At 39.9% G+C, this 22,018-nt stretch overlaps 1 protein-coding gene across 10 annotated transcripts in view; it reads right to left on the reverse strand.

Annotated features, from left to right (window-relative positions):
- Positions 1-5,445: 5,445 nt before the first annotated feature.
- Positions 5,446-22,018, reverse strand: part of LOC129707886 (bile acid-CoA:amino acid N-acyltransferase-like) — a 43,759-nt gene continuing 27,186 nt past the window's right edge. For all 10 annotated transcript variants that reach the window (XM_055653310.1, XM_055653302.1, XM_055653307.1 and 7 more), the window contains 8 exons: positions 18,359-18,549; positions 14,622-14,797; positions 14,334-14,453; positions 12,319-12,401; positions 10,350-10,443; positions 9,897-9,977; positions 9,663-9,804; positions 5,446-6,448 (listed from right to left, as the gene is read on the reverse strand). In XM_055653310.1, coding sequence (XP_055509285.1) covers positions 6,318-6,448; positions 9,663-9,804; positions 9,897-9,977; positions 10,350-10,443; positions 12,319-12,401; positions 14,334-14,453; positions 14,622-14,797; positions 18,359-18,549 — 1,018 coding nt within the window. In that variant the 3' untranslated portion in view covers positions 5,446-6,317. The remainder of the gene's footprint in view (positions 6,449-9,662; positions 9,805-9,896; positions 9,978-10,349; positions 10,444-12,318; positions 12,402-14,333; positions 14,454-14,621; positions 14,798-18,358; positions 18,550-22,018) is intronic.

The following is a 22,018-nucleotide window of genomic DNA, read 5'->3' on the forward strand; positions in this document are numbered from 1 at the left end:
AATCGCTGATCGGCACAGACACGATGGGACGAAGGGCCTGTTTCCGTGCTGTGTCTAAACTAAACTAAACTTTTTAAAAAAGCAGCCCCTATCTCTTGTGTTTAAGAAGGAACTGCAGATGCTGGAGAATAGAGTAGCCCCTATCTCTTCATTGATAATGTTAAAAGTCCAAAACTATAATTCCACCAAACTGGAATTCTGATGACTTGTTTCGTCAGACCAGTGCAATAATAAACCTTTCTTCCTCCAAGACAATTGTCAAGCAGACTACAAATGAATAAATTAAGAAATCTATTATTTTCCATAAGAACGAAAAGATGCAAGTTCATACCGTACACTACTGTACCTGAGGTGAGCGGTCTTCCAATGGATGGCTTCATTATATAGAAATTACAAGAATAGATGCTTCTTACCAATCGCGGTATCCAAAAATATTTCATTATCTAGTGAAGCAAGGAATATTGTGACAATGAAAATATACTGAATTAGTCAAATAATGTTATGATTAAAATTAAATACACCTATATATATTGATATACGTTTACTTTCAACAAGTGACATATTTTTTACAATCTAAAAATATTATATGATCCTAGTGCGTGAATGTGGCAAAATGTGGCTCATCAGTACAGATTATGTAGTTGAGCTTTTGGATGGACAGACTTTGCAGAGCTATTGGTACAGTAATTTATTCAAGGGATGCCACTGCCTGGTTATTTTAACAAGGATGATATATTTGATTTTCTAATAGAAGATTTAATTGAAAAGAACATGAAGAATCCTCTGGATTATATTTTAAACATAACTACGGAAGCAAAAAACAGGCAAACAGTTTTTTTTCTACTGGCATTGTTTCAATAAGTGCCAAGATTCTAATGGGAAGGAAATATTTTGCAAGTCTTTTCTACAGGGGGCTGTTTATGTGGAATACATGACGGATGGTGCTTGGATTGCAAAGCAAAGAACTACAAATGCTGGAAAGCTAAGATAAAATCAGAAACACAGAAATACTCAATAAATCATGACATAAATAATGCTTCAATTTGATGATTATTTAATCGGAACTAGGGAAATTAAAAAATAAGTAAAGTTTTTATTTAAGGGCGGCACGGTGGCGCCGCAGTAGAGCTGCTGCCTTACAGCACTTGCACCACCAGAGACTGGTGTTCGATCCCGACTACAGCTGCTGTCTGTACGGAGTTTGTACGTTCTCCCCTTGACCTGCGTGGGTTTTCTCTGAGATCTTCGGTTTCCTCACACACTCCAAAGACATACAGGTTTGTAGGTGAATTGGCTTGGTATATGTGTAAATTGTCCCTAGTGTGTAGGATAGTGTTAGCGTGCAGGGTTGCTGGTCGGTGCAGGAATAGTGCTAAAGACCAAAGTGTTTAGGGCAAGAGTGAAGTGGGGAATTACAATAACAGGCAATTAAAAGCTCAGGATCATCTCTGCAGACTGATATAGGGCGTAAAACAAACTAATCATCCAAATTATGTTGGCTTCTGCTCCGCACTGTATCATAAGCCTGAATGGAGCATGTTAAATTGGATGCAAGATGAAAACTGAGAAGGTGCAATTATGTAGAAACAATGAACTACAGATTGCGAGCTCCACAATGTTAAGTCCACAGGCTACCGCAGTTGGAACATCCGAAGTCGGTCTGCAGCAGAAGCCTCCAGCTCCTCGATGGTAGGCTGCAGTGCGGACGGAGATACGATATGGAAAAAAATCGCATTTCCATCGAGGTAAGAGATTTTTTTTAATTTCCCCCATCGCCCCCAGCCCCTCATAAAACAAATAAAGAACACTAAAAACATACATTTAACACACACTAAAGAAACAACAGGGAAGGAAGGGACAGACAGACAGACTGTTGGCGAGGCAGCCATTGCTGGCGCCACCCGATGGCATTTAATGGAATATAGTGGAAGTAACCGTAGAAACACTGATGTGAAAATCGCAGCAGAAAAAGATCGTAGCCGGTGAGTAGAATGGAGTTCTTAGAGGAGGATGTGGGGAAACAGATAGAGTCAAGATAACTATGGGAGCTTGTAGGTTTATAATTAATATAGGTCACTAATCTAGCCTGAAATGGAGGCAGGGTGTCCATTTCGTGAGAGGAGTCTGAAATGAAAGTGAATGCAGGGTGGAAATTGGCAAAGTAATGAAACAAGAGAACTACAAAAGGACCAACATGAGATTCAGGGTTGATGTTTTACCTTGATGCCCAGCTCTCGCGTGGATATTGGGGTCAAGGAAAGAGCGTTCACGTTGCGGCCCTGTTTCCACTAATCTTTCCACCACCAAGCACACGAAGCGCAAGACAGACACCATTGCAAGCAGATGCCGAGAAGTGTGTTCAGCTCTGGCTGAACAACTTGTGTGTGGACTCGACAAAAAGAAGCGTGAATATTCTTCAGACTGTCTGAAGAAAGGTCTCGACCCGAAACGTCACCTATTCCTTTTCTCCAGAGATGCTGTCTGACCCGGTGAGTTACTCCAGTATTTTGTGTCTATCCAAGGGATGTTGGCTCTACCGTCTTTAAAGTGAAATGAATAATCTTGGAGATAAGAACTATTGTCCCAACCAATGTTACAACCAGCACCACAAGAAGCACTGAAAAGCACAAGGTATCAGTTCATCTGGAGGCGGAAATGGCCGGTGGATGAAACTATAGGTAGACAGTGCTCAATGGTGATAAGTTATGAAGCTATTAGAAATGCATTCTTGTCTTAAGTTCACGATTTTACATAAATAAGTTTGACTGACCTGAACTTTCTCCTCACAGCAGCTGGCACCGACTTCAATGCTAAAGCTGCCTGGATGGTTTGCTCTGCACTTGCTCTGTGAGACTAGTCTCTGGGAGACTAGTGCAGAGACTCGGCTCACTCAATATGGCATTTCCATACCTTTCCATATGTGGCACCCTGCAGCCTGTGCAGGTACAGGATACTGAGTTGGATGATCAGCCATGATCATATTGAATGGCGGTGCAGGCTCGAAGGGCCGAATTGGCCTACTCCAGCACCTATTTTCTATGTTTCTATCTGGTTACATTTTCAATTCCAGTTTACATATCTATAGATACAAAATCTCCTTGTCTTGTCTCCTTCCTCACAAAAAAAACATGGTTGAATATTACAAAACTATGTATAATTGTGGACAGTGATCATTTTGCTGTTGTTGTTTTGTTTAAAGAACTCTGGCATTTTTACAACTTTAAAAGCTTAGACTGCACCGCTTGTAAACTGGTTGAATATTGTACCTTGTTCCATCACAGATGCACGAGGAAACCATAATGTTGGAATTTCCAGACATCAGTGGTGGACTAAATGAATTTAAAAGAGGAAACCTGATTTTCAAATCCTTTAAGCCTAATAAACCAGCCTAAAAACAAGTAAAATGAGATTCTAAAGGCTAAATTCAATGGTCCACATCAGCAGATTAAAAATAAATGATGGAGAATCTGGGCTACCACTTTGTGGGCTGATCTTACTGCCAGCATCTATAATCTAATATTGGGCTGCATCTCTTAGAGTGGGTATATATTTTTATTGGCAGGCAGTGGTTGGCAAATATTCTGTCACTCAATCACATTTGGGTGATATTAAAGTTTGGCACTGTACAGGAAAAGGAGATGCTCCAAGCTTTTCAGATAGTTGGCTGCAGACTTTTTTTGAGAAGGAGTTAAAGAGGTTAAGGCTATGATTTATATGCAGGGGATCAGGAGGCCTTACAGATAAGTTCATAGGGCAGGAGTGAGTGATAACTCCGGTGGTAAGTGCCCTCAGAATGTAGAGACAGTGTGGCAAAATATTTTAGTGGCCACACACAGATTCATAGATTGACATAGCTTAGAAACAGGCCCTTCAGCCCAACATGCCCAGACCGGCCAACATGTCCCACCTGCCTGCATTTGGTCAATGTCCCTCCAAACCTATCCTATCCATGTACCTAACTGTTTCTTAAACGTTGGGATAGTCCCCGCCTCAACCACCTCCTCTGGCAGCTTATTCCATTCACTCACCACCCTTTGTGTGAAACAGTCACCCCTCAGATTCCTATTAAATCTTTTCCCTTTCTCCTTAAACTTATGACCTCTGGTCCTTGATTTACCTACTCTGGGCAAGAGACTGTGCATCTACCCAATCTATTCCTCTTATGATTTTATACACCTCTATCAGATCATCCCTCATCCTCCTGTGCTCCAAGGAATAGAGTCCCAGCCTACTCAACCTCTCCCTATAGCTCAGACCCTCGAGTCCTGGAAAAGTACCTTTTCCAACTTGGCAACATCTTTCCTATAACATGGTGCCCAGAACTGAACACCATACTCTAAATGTGGCCTCACCAGTCTTATACAACTACAACATGTTCTCCCAACTTCTGTGGTTAAGATCATCAAACGTGGTTAAGATCATCAAATGCACCTTCAAAATGACATCATATCAGCTTCATCATTAGCCTCCATGTCCCTTAACATACCTCAGTCTTTAGATGGACTGAAGGAGGATCCAGATCCAAAACATTGTTTCGTCCATTCTGTCCAAAGATGCTGACTGACCCACCGAGTTCCTCCAGCACTTTTATATTTGTTCAGAAATACAGCATTTGCAGTTTGTGTCTCCAACTGAATTTATTGACTGGTTTATATCCAAGAATAGAGTCTGCAGCACTAGGTGGCAGCATTGCATTATAGATCTGCCACTTGCCCATTCTGCAACATTCCAGTAAGTTGGGCCTTGAAATTCCTTTTGAATACAGAGCACAGCTGTGGCATTGGTTGAACTCATCTCAATTTTCTTGCCCTTGATGCACTAACTCCTGCTTCAATGGAGCCAACCTACACAAGACTTGGGAAACCATTTAAACCACACTATATTCACTGCAGAACCCACATCGCTCCAGCTTGCTGTTATACTACAATAGCATATGACATTTGTTTATAGCCAGAGGCTGAGCTTCAAGTCATCATCAAGTTACTAAAGTGAGAGAATAGGCTTTACCCTAAAGAACCATAAAAACAAAAATCCCTTCCCAACAAATGCCTCTGTAAAACGACCTTTCAACAATAAACGTGTCAGATGAGGTACTGGAAAAGTTGTGAGAGCACAGCCTTTGATTTGGCAAGGGAAAAAAAAATGCTCTAAGATCAACACCTCGTATCTAAATCAAAACCATGGCCTACTGAGTTGTAACGATCCCTTTCCTCGTACATGCTTCTGAAACTTCCTCCTAGATGCTTCTGACTCTTTCTGCCCACTTGAACTCCCCAGTGTACGGGAATCAAGAACGCAAATGCATGGGTTTAAGATAAGATGAGAAAGAGTGGCAACTTTTTCACTCAAAATTTATAATTTATTTTGAATACCTCAAAACCATGGCGTTAGTGATTTTACAATAACTACACATAAAACAGAGCACAACCACAATACTTAAGAATATGATTTTGAGTAGTAATTTATTCAAAGCATAATTCCACAGTATACAAGATAATTAAATAAATTGGATATTCTGATAAGAAGACATACATTTTGGGAAGACAAATCACCTACTTTAATAGGTATAAAGGCACCATATCACTTAAGAGCAGCAGATATGCTATAAATTGTTACAATTTTAAATGCAGCATGAGCATCTGTTCCACTGCATGTTTCTCACTCATATTCCAATGCAACCAATTTTTCTTATCTACAGTGGCTTCAACATTTTAGTCTAAATCACTTCTTTTTTTAAATTCAGTGGCACCAATCCCTGCGGAATATTACAGGCAAGTAGTCTTTATTCATTGAAACTAGAGTTAAATGTTTACCAAGCTTGCCACTTTCCCCATGATCTCAAAAATGTGTACTTTCCCGAGCAACATCCTATGAAACAAAATTATTTTGATCTGACCCATGAATATATTGGTTTATTATTATAATTTGTTCTGAGAAATAGTGAAAAACTTTGTTTGTGTGCAATACATTTAAATCATACTATACATGAGGACAATCAACCCATATACATGTGCAACAGGTAATGCAAAGAGAGAAATGCTAGAGTACAGAATATAGTGTTATAACATTACAGTTAGCAACAAATATTCTCAATGGCCAAATAACAACAGCCTTTTGGAAAAAAAATCATAAATCTTTAATGCTTTTATTCTTATCTCTTTTTAAAAAAAACGTTTGATTATAGGGCTGAAAGGCTCGAAACGTCCCCTTCCATTCACAGCATTATCATCCATCCCCAGGTATTAATTAACTGTCCTAAAAAAGGTAGGTAACAAAGTTGCTTCTTTTGAAGGCACGATTGGTAATTTTGCAGAAAATTACAGATTGGACTGGATTACAGCAGGGTGTTCATGTACAAGATGCTTTTCTAAATATGCAAGAATCTTTTTCCAGGAATCCTCCTGAGCATCTGCATGAGGTTTAGTTGTTCCTCCCCACAAAAGTCTAACTGCAAGAAGAAAAGGCATAACAAAAAACAAATATTAGATTGAGTATCATATCCAACATTACTGCTGAAGTCCAACAGCTCAATTCATGCAATTCTCACTTTAAAAAAAAAGAAAATAACCCTTTGTTCGTGAACAGAGCAAAACAACTTCCTGAATTTGGTCAATTTCTGTTAATTCTATCTGTAAAGTAGGAGCTTTCACAAGGATGCTAAGAAAGCAAACATTTAGAGTGCTCTCTACTCAATTCTACATAATGGTTCATTCTATCCATATTTCTGTACCATTAAATTAAAATGACGTGAAGAATTAAGCAATAATTAATGATTCCTGGAATAAATCCTCAATCTGTCATCAATTAATTAAACAAGCCAACCCAATTTTCTAGATTTTCCCAATTGTCCCCTGAAGCAACAAGGCATGTCTTATTTAGATGAAAAAGAGATATGGGTACTGGAGTTTCAGAACTGCCAATCAACGTGAAAAATATACATCTTCTAGATGCGCTGGGATGCATCCTCAGTGATGTGACCTGGGGTCATCGGGTGTTTCAGGTCTCACAACATCAGACATCCTCGCCCAGGTGACCCAGCCGGGGTTTATCAGCATGCGTCCCAGCAGCAACCGCCCACGGATCTGCCATCTTAATAACTACTCTGCAGGGGTTGGGAGACTCTAGTGTGTGGAGGGACTGGACTCTATGGAGTGAGTTCTGGCCGGGCTCCTCCTGCGTCTCATCAGGTTCAAGGCCTGTGCGCTGCACCTCTTTCTCCTTCTCCGAGCATTTCATTCTTGCCTGATGGATTTTTAGGCCATGGTGGTTCATTAGGCCTTTCCGTAGCTTTATTGGGTGCCTTACTCACGAACGACGCAGTCTGGGGTGCTAAGCCAGCCTTTCCCGGGTGCCGTCTATCCGTGCCGTCAACTGTCTCTCCAGTAGTCTACAAGTACAAGCTGGTCTAAACTCATTTTTTTAAATCTCACTTTCCTTCCTCGTTGCTCCTTATCACCTTCCCATGTAAACTTTACAGAAACAGGTCAGCAACAAAATGAAAGAGCATTTGTTAGTGCTGATAGGGAGAGGCTTGGGTGCATAAGGGAATATCACCAAACTTCAACTCAAAAAGCATACAACACACTTATCATGAAATGTAACGGGATATGACACTACAAGCAGGCCTATTTTCCTGCAATGTCAATTTGAGATTGGCAATCGGGATTTCCCAGTAAAGTCCATACCTTGCAATGCTAACCTGAGATCAGCAATAAATGAGACTTTGCCAAGGAAGTTCAGATCCCAGGAACATTTTTTTTTTTAAACATGCAAACTTCTCTATACAGGTGAGAACGAAACAACCAGAAACTGTAAAGTGGATGCACATTACTTACATATTTATGAATTATGCTTTTAAATGTACACAAAACTAATATTCATTTTCTTTGTGCCTTTCAAATGACATTGGAGGGAAGTACATTACACTGAAAGGGGCAGGGAGGGATTTTGGCAGCAGGCTTTACATAGTGACGCCGATGGAGAGAATGCAAGGAAAAATACTCCAAATAATTTAACATTTTAAATTAGCTGGGCTCAAAGCTTCACAACTGATTTCCCCCCCTATCATTCTGCCCACAAAGTGGAGATGGTTGTAGTGATGAGAGTTTTAACAATGAAAGCACTGATGTTGTGCAACTGGCATTTGTTGGCTGCAAGGTCAGATTGGAATATGTGGCATAGCTAATAACAGTTCCTTGTGTCTACATAATAGCAACTGTACCAAGTTCCAATTCAGGATGACTGCATTTTTATTTGAGAGCATTTGGAACTCTTATTGAAACGATGTAGAAGCAAAGTTTGAATATTTCCAAGGCAGAAGTGGTTAGATATTTGATAAACAAGGGAAAAGCAGCCACTGATATAGAAATGAGGTTGCAATCAGATTAGTGTGATCTTATTTAATGGAGCGGAGTAAAGGAAAGAGCGTTCACGTCGTGGCCCTGTTTCCACCACCCCGCACAAGAAGCACAAGACAGACACCATTGTATGCAGATGCCGAGAAGTGTGTCCAGCTCTGGCTGAACAACTTCTAACTTTGTGTGTGGACTCAATAAGAAGACGACTTAATGGAGCACCAGGCTTCAGTGCTCAAGTAGCTTACTTTTTTTTAATTGCCCCATATGAAATAAAAGCATTCAAAAGATGCGAGCCAATTACAGAAACTTCTAGGGGGTAAAGTATCCTTTTTGATTTCAGTCCCAACAGTTTATCTAATACCATTTTCTGACTAATGTGGATTCCCTTCAGTTCCTTCCTCCCACTAGACCCTCGGTCCCCTAGTATTTCTGGGAGATTGTTTGTGTCTTCCTTAGTGAAGACAGAACCAAAGTACTTGTTTAACTGGTCTGCCATTTCCTCATTTCCCTTATAAATTCACCCATTTCTGACTGTCAGGGACCTACATTTGTCTTCACTAATCTTTTCCTCTTCACATATCTAAAGATTTGGTTTCAAATAACACACCCAGCAAATGTTACTGAAGAACCAGCATATGCATAAATGGAAAATAATAGATCCAAAGGCAAAAGTGTAAGTAGGCTTATAAAACATGGAAACAGGCCCTTCAGCCTACCCAATGGGGTGGGAGATTGCAAGCTTCACGTGGTCCACACTGTTTCAACGAATGCAATCAACCTGGCGTGAAGATCAAACGGAACAAGTTGTCTTACAACTTTAGGCTGTGCGCGCCATGCGCAAGAAGAAGCCTACCAAATCCATGCTGAACATCAAACACCCACTAATTCTAACCTAACAGCAATCCCCAAATTTCCATCAACTTCCCCATCTAGACAGTAGGGTCAATTGATAGTGATCAATTAATCTACCAACCTGCAGGTCTTTGGGATGAGAGAGGAGACTGAAACTCATGGGAGAAGCAGGGAGTCACAGGGAAATATACAAATACCCATCAGATAGTACCAGAAGTTAGGACTGAATCTGGGTTGCAGTAGAGTAGCTCTCTAACTGTGTCAATGTTCCATCTTTCAATAATTAGAAATGAACAATACATATTCAAATTTATATTCAACTTCATAAGGGAATAGAATGCTCACTGCCAGTACAGTTTTATATTGCAACACCAAACACACCTATAGTCTAATTACTGCCAATGTGCATCAGGATTGGTGAAATAAAGTGGTACTTCAGCCAATGAAGCTCACCTGTTTTATTTACTGAACGTATCTTAAACTTGGTTATCCTGAAATGTGGACTATATGGAGGCTCAATTAGATGTCCAGTCTGAGGATACGAGATTGTTGTGAGCAAGTGATCATTTCCTGCAGCCTTCATCATCTTCTTTATCTGAGAGAAAAAAACAAACAGGTTTTAACCCACGAATACCTCCAGCCAAGAACCACAAAATCTCACATGCATTTTGGACATTATGCATTTACCTCATCAGCAGATTCAGCTGCAGGGCAGTTTTGATCATCTTCACCATAGATAATCATTAAGGGGCATCTGATTTTATCAACCTTTCAATGAAAGATAAGAATGTATGTTGTAAAGAATTAACAACAGTTAGTTGTCTGCATGAAATTATCTAAACTAAAACATAGAAATAAATCGACAAATAGCCATTTGCCATTATTTTAACAGAATTTTCTCTACATTAGCCTTCCTATAAAGAAGCTATTGGAATTTAAACATTTGAATTATAAATACAATTGCCGCACTAAAATATGGCACATTAATAAAATACAATCTATTGACATCACCCCCTCCAAAGGAGCACTCCCCTTCAACATCCATGACCTGCCTGATTTTATGGTAAAACCTAATTTTATGGTAAGGTTTTTATGGTACACTGCTAACATATTATTCCCGTAGTTAATAAAATCATTTACCGGCACAATTAACTTTGAAACATTCGTGAATGGAAGGGAAAGGTACTTCCATATCATAACACCGTCTTCTGTAAACCTAATTTTACTTGTGGCTCTAGGTGAAAAGGCAGAGAAAAGAGAAAGCAGACAAGTTAATAAAGCCCAAAATAATATTTTATTCTGATTGTTAAATCCATTAATCCTTTGTTTATTTAAATTAATATACAGTGGCTTGCAAAAGTATTCATACCCCTTGAACCTTTCCACATTTTGTCACGTTACAACCACAAACGTAAATGTGTTTTATTGGGATTTTATGTGATAGACCAACACAAAGTGGCGTATAATTGTGAAGTGGAAGGAAAATGATACATGGTTTTCAAATTTTTTTACAAATAAAAAACTGAAATGTGTGGCGTGCAAAAGTATTCAGCCCCCTTTACTCTGATACCCCTAAATAAAATCCAGTGCAACCAATTGCCTTCAGAAGTCACCTAATTAGTAAATAGAGTCCACTTGTGTGTAATCTAATCTCAGTATAAATACAGCTGTTCTGTGAAGGCCTCAGAGGTTTGTTAGAGAACATTAGTGAACAAACAGCATCATGAAGCCCAAGGAACACATCAGACAGGTCAGGGATAAAGTTGTGGAGAAGTTTAAAGCAGGGTTAGGTTATAAAAAAATATCCCAAGCTTTGAACATCTCACGGAGCACTGTTCAATCCATTAGCTGAAAATGGAAAGAGTATGACACAACATCAAACCTACCAAGCAATGGCCGTCCACCTAAACTGACAGGCCGGGCAAGGAGAGCATTGATCAGAGAAGCAGCCAAGAGGCCCATGGTAACTCTGGAGGAGCTGCAGAGATCCACAGCTCAGGTGGGATAATCTGTCCACAGGACAACTATTAGTCGTGCACTCCACAAATCGGGCCTTTATTGAAGAGTGGCAAGAAGAAAGCCATTGTTGAAAAAAAGCCATAAGAACTCCCGTTTGCAGTTTGCCACAAGCCATGTGGGGGACACAGCAAACATGTGGAGGAAGGTGATCTGGTCAGATGAGACCAAAATTGAAGTTTTTGGCCTAAATGCAAAACGCTATGTGTGGCGGAAAACTAACACTGCACATCACCCTGAACACACCATCCCCACTGTGAAACATGGTGGTGGCAGCATCATGCTAGTCAGAGTTGATGGGAAGATGGATGGAGCCAAATACAGGGCAATCTTGGAAGAAAACCTGTTAAGAGTCTGCAAAAGACTTGAGACTGGGGCAGAGGTTCACCTTCCAGCAGGACAACGACCCTAAACATACAGCCAGAGCTACAATGGAATGGTTTAGATCAAAGCATATTCATGTGTTAGAATGGCCCAGTCAAAGTCCAGACCTAAATCCAATTGAGAATCTCTGGCAAGACTTAAATTGCTGTTCACAGACGCTCTCCATCCAATTTGACTGAGCTTGAGCTATTTTGCAAAGAAGAATGGGCAAAAATTTAAGTCTCTAGATGTGCAAAGCTGGTAGAGACATACCCCAAAAGACTTGCAGCTGTAATTGCAGCGATGGGTGGTTCTACAAAGTATTGACTCGGGGGGGGCTGAATACTTTTGCACGCCACACTTTTCTGTTTTTTATTTGTAAAAGAATTTGAAAACCATGTATCATTTTCCTTCCACTTCATAATTATGCACCACTTTGTGTTGGTCTATCACATAAAATCCCAATAAAATACATTTACGTTTGTGGTTGTAACGTGACAAAATGTGGAAAAGTTCAAGGGGTATGAATATTTTTGCAAGCCACTGTAGGTTTACATAACCTACCAATTCGCATTTGTAAACTGTCTCGATTTGAAATATTTTTTCAGAAGGCAACCAATTCTTCCTGATATTTAAATACACCACACTCGCATCATGGTCTTCGCCCTCAGGAGGGAATACCCATTGAAGAACAATTATACATAAAAGGAAAATTCCAATATCAACTTACTCATTCGCATCTTCAATTAAATCAGCATTTCCATTCCAGATAATGTTTAAATGAGTTCCACTGATGCAAATTATGCATTTCGGCTGAAGAAATAGGGCAAGAGGTGCAGTGGATTAACCATTAATATCAACAGAAATGTTTTAATACTTTGTAAAAAATGAAACTTAAAGCTGAGTAACAGGTGAACAATGCCAATTTCCAGCAAATGAATCAACTGCTGATATCAATTACACCAACTAGTTATGATTGTAGAACATTTACTAATATTGCACACAAGCTCAGAACTCGGGGACATTTAATTGGGAAAATATCCTTTTGTCAGAAGTTTAATTGCTTTACAAAGGCCTAATAAATATCTCCTTTTCAAAGTGCATAGAATTTTAATTTTGTAGGCTACAGATAAACAATCTGAAAGAAATTTTAAATCTGCCATTTGTCAAATTGACCCACACACTGCAAATGTCTTACATACAATATATACTATACACTATACAATAGTGAACAGATTAGATCTCGCAATATTTTAAATACTGTAAGACTTAAAATACTATCTTGCCCTTCTGATTTCATCTTTATAAACCTTACATATGCCCCCTCTTTCGTTTTGGCCAAATGTACAACTTCTTTGGTCATCTAAGTTTCCCTTAATTTGCTAACCTTATCTCTCATCCTCACTGGAACATGTAATTCCTGAACTCTGATCAAACACGAATTCCACATGTCAGAGGTCGACTTGCTCAATAACAGTAAGTTAGCATGTGAAACTAAATTAGGTGGCATCATAGATAGTGAATACGGTTATCATAAATTACAGCAGGTCCTTGATCAGATGGGCAATTGGGCTGAGGAATAGTTAATGGAGTTTAATGAAGATAAGCGCGAGGTATTGCACTTTGGGAAGTCAAACCAAGGCAGGATATTCATAGTGAATGGTAGAGCCCTGCATGGTGGACAAACCCTCCAGCAAGTGCTCACTGAGTGCCATGTGACAGTCTCCCCGAATAGTAAAGCAACTAGTAGCGGCACAGCGGTAGAGCTGCGGCCACAATGCACCCGAGATCCGGGGGTCAATCAAGACTGTGAGTGCTATCCGCGTGGAATTTGCACATTCTCCCTGTGACTGCGTGGGATTGCTCTGGGTGCTCCGGTTTTCTCCCACATTCCAAAGTCGTGCAGATTTGTTGGTTAATTGGCCTCAATAAATTGCCCTCAGGGTGGGATGCAAAACTGGGTTAACATAGAACTAGTACAAACAGGTGATCGTTGGTTGGTGTGGACAAAGTGTCTGTTTCCACGCTGTATCTCTAAACTAAACTTCACTGCCTCTTTAACCTTCCTCACTATCATGTCTGAAACATTGAATGTTGAGTATCTGTCCCACCTCTCTCACAGCTAAGTCTCTGCAAAGGCTACAACCACACAATTCTGAGCACTGATCCAGGTTCTAAGCTTTACCCACACCATGTTGTTGGAATCAACACACTTCAGCCTATTCATTTCACCAAATTCCTTAACGTCTCCCTGCCTATCCTTTCTTTGAGACTTACTAGTTATAGCCTGTACCTTCCCGTCAGTCCTTCCATTTGCTGACCTGCTCTGGTTCCCACCCCATGCCACACTAGTTTAAACCCCCCAAGTAGCATCAGCCAACCTTCTTGCAAGGATATTGGTTCCCTTCAGTTCAAGTACAATCTGTTCCTCTTTTCCTGAAAAAAAAACAAATGGTCCAAAAATCCAAATCTGTGCCAGCTCCTCAGCCACGCAAACTCCTCAGTCACACATTTGTCTTATTTTCCTCTTCCTACCCACATTAGCATAAAGCACCAGGCATAATCCAGAAATTACCACCCTCAAGGTCCTGCTTTGTAACCTTTTGCCTAATTCCCTATATTCACTCTGCATGACCTCACCCCCTTTTCTACCCATGTCATTTGTGCCAATCTTCTACAAAGTATCTATGAGATGCAAAACGTAACTTTTTTTTTGCAAGTTGTTTTCATTGTTGATTAACTTACCTGAATATTTGTGAGCTCTGTTGCCATTAAGAGTGCAATTGTGACTCCAAGTGAAAGTCCGACAAGGGCAACCTTGCCTTTGGCAACCTTTGGATGGTTATTCAAGGCAACAAAGGCCTCCTGTATGTCAGTGAATAATATATTGCAGTATCTTGTTATTTAACAGCAACATCACCAAATCCAACAATAGTACACATCAAACACTTAAATTGTTTTGATCCTGGAATCATGAGAGACCAACATGACTTCTGCCATGGTGCATGGACTGCCACGTTTTACCTTCCTTACCTCGAAATAAGAAAGTTTTGGTTCAAAGACTTCCTTTGACGGTGGAACATCTTTATGTCCTGTATAAGCCAAGGCGAGCACTGCATATCCTCTGGATGCAAGTAGAGCTGCTCGGTATTCCATTAGACCTCCTCCACCACCCCACATGTCCAGGATTGCAGGAAATGGTCCAGGGCCTAATAAATACATCAGGATATGCAGTTCTGAAATGCAGCCAACAGACTGTTTGAACATAGAACAATATGTACAGCATCTTAATCATGATGTCTGCACTGTGAAAAACATCCATTTATATAGCACCTAAAGACCCATTAAGGTGGAATATATGTGCATATACTGCATTTCGTTGTCTCTGTACTGTACACTGACAATGACAATTAAAGTTGAATCTGAATCTGAATTAGAGACAGTCTAGGGTAGGTTCTCTGTCAATTAATGGGATGTAGGGACTGACTGCTGAGGGAAGGTCAAGCAACTTCGGACTATGCTCAAAGAAGTTTAGAAGAAAGAAAGGAAATTTAGATATTGAGAAATTAATTCTCCTGGTGGTGGCAAAATCTGAAAAGTAGAATGAGAGGCATCCATGCAAGAAAGATGATGGGGAATTTCTTGAGAGTTTTTGAATTTCTTGCACTCTTTTACTGATAAATATTGAAGGCCAAGATAGATGTTTGGTTTATAGGGACATCATCAGTTTTCGGAAACAGATAGGAAAATGAAGCCAAGTCCATGAATGTATTGATTGGCTGAGTATACATGGGCTGTATAAGCCTCCTCCGATCTCTAATTATGTTTAAGTTAAATTATTGTAATATGAAGATTGCTGCAGCCAATTTCCACACAGAAGCTCTCAATCATCAATTGCTGCATGACAGAATTGTAGTTCATGCTAGTGGGTTTTACTTCCCACGTATTAAAACGGTTACATTTTTTAAAATAAAAATTGCCAAGTATAGCTAATTTTGTATCTGCAGGTGCTTGTTTTCTATTTTGCTGATATCTGCATTGTTAAAGAATTCTAAGGCTACAGTATGAAGTGATCCAAATTCGAAGCAGTTTGATGGCGCAGCTAAGTGACATTGGACTTCCAAATATTTAATAATTGGAGAAAATATCTGCTCATCTGTGACTGGATTTCAGACAAGCAGATGGGCAATTGAAAGATGATGGGGTTGAGAATGAGGTTGAATCAATGTACTGAAATGTTTTGTTGGTTTTGCAAGCATTTGGAAGGGGCCAGGCATTAATCCTTGAATGACAAATGGAATTCATAGTGGAGGTAGTTGAAGCAGGTAACATCGCAATGTTTAAGAGACATTTAGACAGGTACATGGATAGGACAGATTTAGAGGGATATGGACCAAACGCAGGTCGGTGGGACTAATGTAGATAGGACATGCTGGCCGATGTGCGTAAGTTGGACCGAAAGGCCTGTTTCCACACTAAGACTTCATGACATCAAAGACACCAAAACAGTGTGGTGTGCGAGCTGGAATAAAAATCAATGCTGGGATTCTCTGATCTTGGGTGCAGTTTCAAATAACAGAACAACAATAAAAAAAAGATGTAATTAAATCGACCATCGGTGGCGAGTCAAGAAGAATAAAGAGGGATAATCTATTCTTGGCATCATCACATTAATGTCCTTTGTAACCTTGATAACAGTAATGTTTCAGTGCTGTGGCATGAGAATACATCCAATTACAAGGATTAAACGTGGCATTCAAGAAAAGATGAACATGGACATGGAAGGTAACATCACTAGACTACATCACTAAAACAATGATTGTAATAATTTGTATATTAATATCATTGATCCCGAAAGTAAAGAGCTCAACCTTATATCATATCAGAATCAAAAAGAATAAATTAATAGCATATAATCTATGTGAATATTTTGTACATGTCCAGATCGTGCAAATATTACATTACTTGTTCTGGGTTTTATAACTTTGGAAGGGAATTAAAAATTAAGTTGGAATCTCCAGGATTTATTTTCTCATGTTTTTCCATTAATTGCAATTGTTTTTTTTTAACACATATTTTTATATCACAAGGCAATTTATAAAGCTATTGAAAACATTAACTTGTCAAGACCAAGAACTGATTTGTAACATTCAAGAAAGTTTGTTGAGCTGAAAAATCTTCACGCCCAATTTTTGATTACCCAGGGCAGGGGCAGAGGGTCATTGAGATGGCTGTTTCCCAGAGATTCACTTTGGAATATATGAATGACCCTTGTTAGCCTTGACATCAGAACTATAGGACATTGTTAAGAAACTAAAGAACTTAAACCCATTAAACAATATCATATCAAAGTTGAAAAGAGTAAAACAGCAGACATACACATTAAATCATATGGCGTGAAGGCCGAGTCATCAGAGGGAAGGAAGGAAGGAAGGAAGGACTGGAGGTAGGACATGCAGTGTATTGAAGTCTTGGGAAATTGACAGTGACGAATGAGGCTTTCTGTAGAGCATTAATTTCAATACATTGGGGATCATGGGATGAAGAATGTGCTGATGGCTCTTTTTGGAGCTTAGAAACAACAAGAGGAAATTTCAGAGAACAACACCACAATAAAATATACCATAACAGAGGTCATGATGCCATGAAATCTGTCAGCTCTGAATACTGGGGTAATGTAACGCATATTCCAGAACAAGGGGTCACAAGGATAAGGGGGAAGTCTTTAGGACCAAGATGAGAAAAACATTTTTTACACAGAGAGTGGTGAATCTGTGGAATTCTCTGCCTCAGAAGGTAGTTGAGGCCAGTTCATTGGCTATATATAAGATGTGGCCCTTGTGGCTAAAGGGGTCAGGGGGTATGGTGAGAAGGCAGGTACAGGATACTGAGTTGGATGATCAGCCGTGATCATATTGAATGGTGGTGCAGGCTCGAAGGGCCGAATGGCCTACTCCTGCACCTATTTTCTATGTTTCAATGTTTCTATATGAAATTAATTGAATCAAACACACCTTACTAATCCTTCTCCAACCTCCCTTTCCTATTTTAAAGATACATTGGGTATGCAAGCAAATAATTTAATTGTGCCTAGTCACATGTGACAATAAAGTATTATATTCCAAGATCGGAATGCTCAGAACAATCTTGCTCGAGGAACAAACTTTTACTGGATTTTCAATGAAAAGGGTAAAGGGTAAAATGCAAAATAGTCAGTTAGTGCATCAACACTATTTCAGAGGTCAAAAAATTGAGCCAATACACCTGTGTCTCCCTAAATAGGTTGAAACTTAAACTTTACTTGCGAGAACAAGTATATCATCTGAATCATTAGTGAGAATAAATTGCATCCTCCAAGATGTTGCCACGTTGAGGGATCATTATTTGCCTCTTTCTATGGCAGGGTCTTAGGGTTCGCCAACCTAGATTTTTTGCTAGGCTGCATCATCAACAGAAACATTTTGGGCAAAAAATTCAAAAATCTGAACACACGATCTTGCTATACAAGAACTGTTTGATGTATTTTCCTAAATATCCTTCAATGTAATTCACTGAATTCAAGCCATATTGGTATACCTGTACATGAATACATACTAAACTACATAACATCATATTTTTCTGTATTTTCATGGTATGGAATCAGGTAGGGACAAAAAAGAAAATGACATAGTTTGAGAATAATTGCAGTAAATTCCAAGAGGAACACGAGGTGAAAGGAAATAAAGACAAAGGATGGAATATTATCACTCTGCAGCATTGCATTCCATTACCTGGTGGAAAGAATAGTGTTCCAACGACACGGCCCTCTTTGAACTCTAACCTGGTGGCGCCTGGGGCCATATAAAAGCGTTCTAATACAACTGATGCCAGAACTACAGCCTTGTCAAAATTACTGGAAATCCAACCATAATAAACTGAAACAGTTACTGTAAGTGGGGTGGTCATATTCTTCTTCCTTAACCTAAAAGGTAAATTGGCAAATTTAAGACATAAAAACCTGTATCTGAACATCAAAGGTTTAAAAATGGGAAAAGGGCTAGTGGGGAATTGTATAAACTTATTCTTTTGCCGTTCCTTAAAGTAGGAACATATCCTGTGGATAAAAAGGAACTAGAGATACTATATAGTATATTTGCATTCGAAGAAGGCATTTGATAATGCATTTGATAATCCAGTTATTACAACAACAAAAACTGATGGTCTCGGAGAAAACACATAGGCACAGATAGATGATTCAAGAAAGAACTGCAGATGCTAGATGATTGTTTGGCTCATAGAAAAAAGAACGCAAGATTAATAGGCCTTTTTCAGATTGGCAAAATGCAACAAATGGGTACAGTTGATAATTTTAAAGGGTCACAACGGGCACATAAGTTGTGAAGAGTACTCAGGGATGCTGCAAAGATATACAGTGCCCTCCATAATGTTTGGGACAAAGACCCATCATTTATTTATTTGCCTCTGTACTCCACAATTTGAGATTTGTAATAGAAAAAAAATTACATGTGGTTAAAGTGCACATTGTCAGATTTTATTAAAGGCCATTTTTATACATTTTGGTTTCACCATGTAGAAATTACAGCTGTGTTTATACAGGCCCCTCCCATTTCAGGGCACCATAATGTTTGGGACACATGGCTTCATAGGTGTTTGTAATTGCTCAGGTGTGTTTAATTACCTCCTTAATGCGGATATTCAATTCAATTCAATTTAATTGTCATTTGGACCCCATGAGGTACAAACGAAATGCCGTTTCTGCAGCCATACATTACAAACAAATAGACCCAAGACACAACATAATTTACATAAACATCCATCACATCGCTGTGATGGAAGGCCAAAAAAACTTATCTCTCCACTGCACTCTCCCCCCCCCCGATGTCAGAGTCAAAGTCAAAGCCCCCGGCTGGCGATGGTGATTGTCCCACAGCCATTAAAGCCACGCCGGGTGGTGCGAGGTCGCACACCGGGTCTTGGTGTTAGAGCCCCCGGCGTGCGCTCGCAGAGTCCCGCGGCCATTCCAAGCCGCGCGGGGTGGTGCTGTAGGCCCCGTTCCAAGAGCTCTTCGACCCCGCAACTCGGGCGGGAGAAGTCGCCGTTGCAGGAGCCCTGAAAAGCGGTCTCCCTCCAGGGACCCGCGGGCTCCCGGTGCCGCCGTCCGCCAAACCCGCAGTTGCAGCCTCCGAATCTCTGGAGGTCGGGCCGCAGCAGCAGCAGCGCTCCACCCGCTCCGGACTCGGCCAGCTCCGCGACGAGGTGAGTCGGCACCAGAGTCCCCGGTCTTCTCCTGTTGGAGGCCGCTCCACATTGCAGCCCCAACAACAACGGAGACCCGACAAAGAAAAGGTCGGGTCTCCCGTGCAGGGAGAGATTTGAAAGTTACCCCCTCCCTCCCACGCCACCCCCACCCCCCCACACACACCACCCCAACAAAAAATAACAAAAACTACATAAAAACATAGACAAAGATAATAAAAACGCGGACGGGCTGCAGAGGCTGCTGCTGACGTGAGTCGCGCCGCCTACGTAAGAGAGCTTTCAGCACCTAATCTTTACTCCAGTCTTTCCATCACCTTTGGAAACTTTCATTGCTGTATATAAACATGAGGACCAAAGTTGTGCCAATGAAAGTCAAATAAACCATTATGAGACTGAGAAACAAGAATAAAACTGTTAAGAGACATCAGCCAAACCTTAGGCTAACCAAAATCAATTGTTTGGAACATCATTAAAAAGAGAGCACTGGTGAGCTTACTATTCGCAAAGGGACTATTCGCAAGTAAGACCTCCAATCCCCAAACACCTGTCTGACAGATCAGAAACACTATTCAGGAGTCAGGTGTGGATTTGTCAATTAACAGAATTTCATGAACAGAAATACAGAGACTACATTGCAAGATGCAAACCACTGGTTAGCCACAAAATAGGATGGCCAGTCTACAGTTCGCCAAGAGTACTTAAAAGAGCAACCAGAGTTCTGGAAAAAAGGTCTTGTGGACAGATGAGACGAAGATTAACATATCAGAGTGATGGCAAGAGCAAAGTATGGAGGAGAGAAGTAACTGCCCAGGATCCAAAGCATACCACCTCATCTGTGAAACACAGTGGTGGGGGCGTTATGGCCTGGACATATATGGCTGCTGAAGGTACTGACTCATTTATCTTCATTGATGATACAACAGCTGATGATAGTAGCATAATGAATTCTGAAGTGTATAGACACATCCTATCTGCTCAAGTTCAAACAAATGCCTCAAAACTCATTGGCCGGCGGTTCATTCTACACCAAGACAATAATCGCAAACATACTGTTAAAGCAACAAAGGAGTTTTTCAAAGTTAAAAAATGGTCAATTCTTGAGTGGCCAAGTCAATCACCCGATGAATTAATGAATTAATAAGCTTATTGGCCAAGTATTCACATACAAGGAATTTGCCTTGGTGCTCCACCCGCAAGTGACAACATGACATCCAGTGACAGATAAGAATGATACATAAAACATTAAACATTAATAATAAAAACATTATTGATTAAACATGTGAATTAAATAAAATACCAGAACAAAAGGAGGCGACAAATTTTTGGTTATTGAGTAGAGTTATTACTCGTGGAAAAAAAGCTGTTTTTATGTCTGGCTATGGCAGATTTGAATCCATTTGAGCATGCCTTTTATATGCTGAAGAGAAAACTGAAGGGAACTAGCCCCCAAAACAAGCATAAGCTAAAGATGGCTGCTCCATACAGGCCTGGCAGAGCATCACCAGAGAAGACATCCAGCAACTGGTGATGTCCATGAATCGCAGACTTCAAACAGTCAAAGGATATGCAACAAAATACTAAACATGACTACTTTCATTTACATGACATTGCTGTGTCCCAAATATTATGATGCCCTGAAATGGGGGGGACTATGTATAAACTGCTGTAATTTCCATATGGTGAAACCAAAATGTATAAAAATGGCCTTTATTCAAATCTGACAATGTGCACTTTAACCACATGTGAATTTTTCTATTACAAATCTCAAATTGTGGAGTAGAGGCAATATAAATAAATGTTGGGTCTTTGTCCCAAACATTATGGAGGGTACTGTAGATAGGTTGAGTGGCCAAAGACCTGGTAAATGGAGAATTATGCTGGAGAATGTAAAATTATTCATCTTTAAGAAAAATAAATAACATTACCTAAATGCTGAGGTATTACAGAGGTATCAAAGTATTCTTGTACATTATATCAAAAAGCTTTAAGTTTCAGCTCCAGCAAATAATTAGGAAAGTGACCAATTATTTTTATTTATTACTAGGAACATTGAATATAATAATTGAGAATTTATGTTTCAAATGTACGGCATAAGAGTATAGTATTTGTCTTATTTATGGATAGAAATGCACTGGAAGCTGTTCAGAAGTAATTGGATGACCAAGAGCAGT

This window comes from Leucoraja erinacea, chromosome 22 (assembly GCF_028641065.1).
Source record: "Leucoraja erinacea ecotype New England chromosome 22, Leri_hhj_1, whole genome shotgun sequence".
In the NCBI taxonomy this organism is placed as follows: domain Eukaryota; kingdom Metazoa; phylum Chordata; class Chondrichthyes; order Rajiformes; family Rajidae; genus Leucoraja; species Leucoraja erinaceus.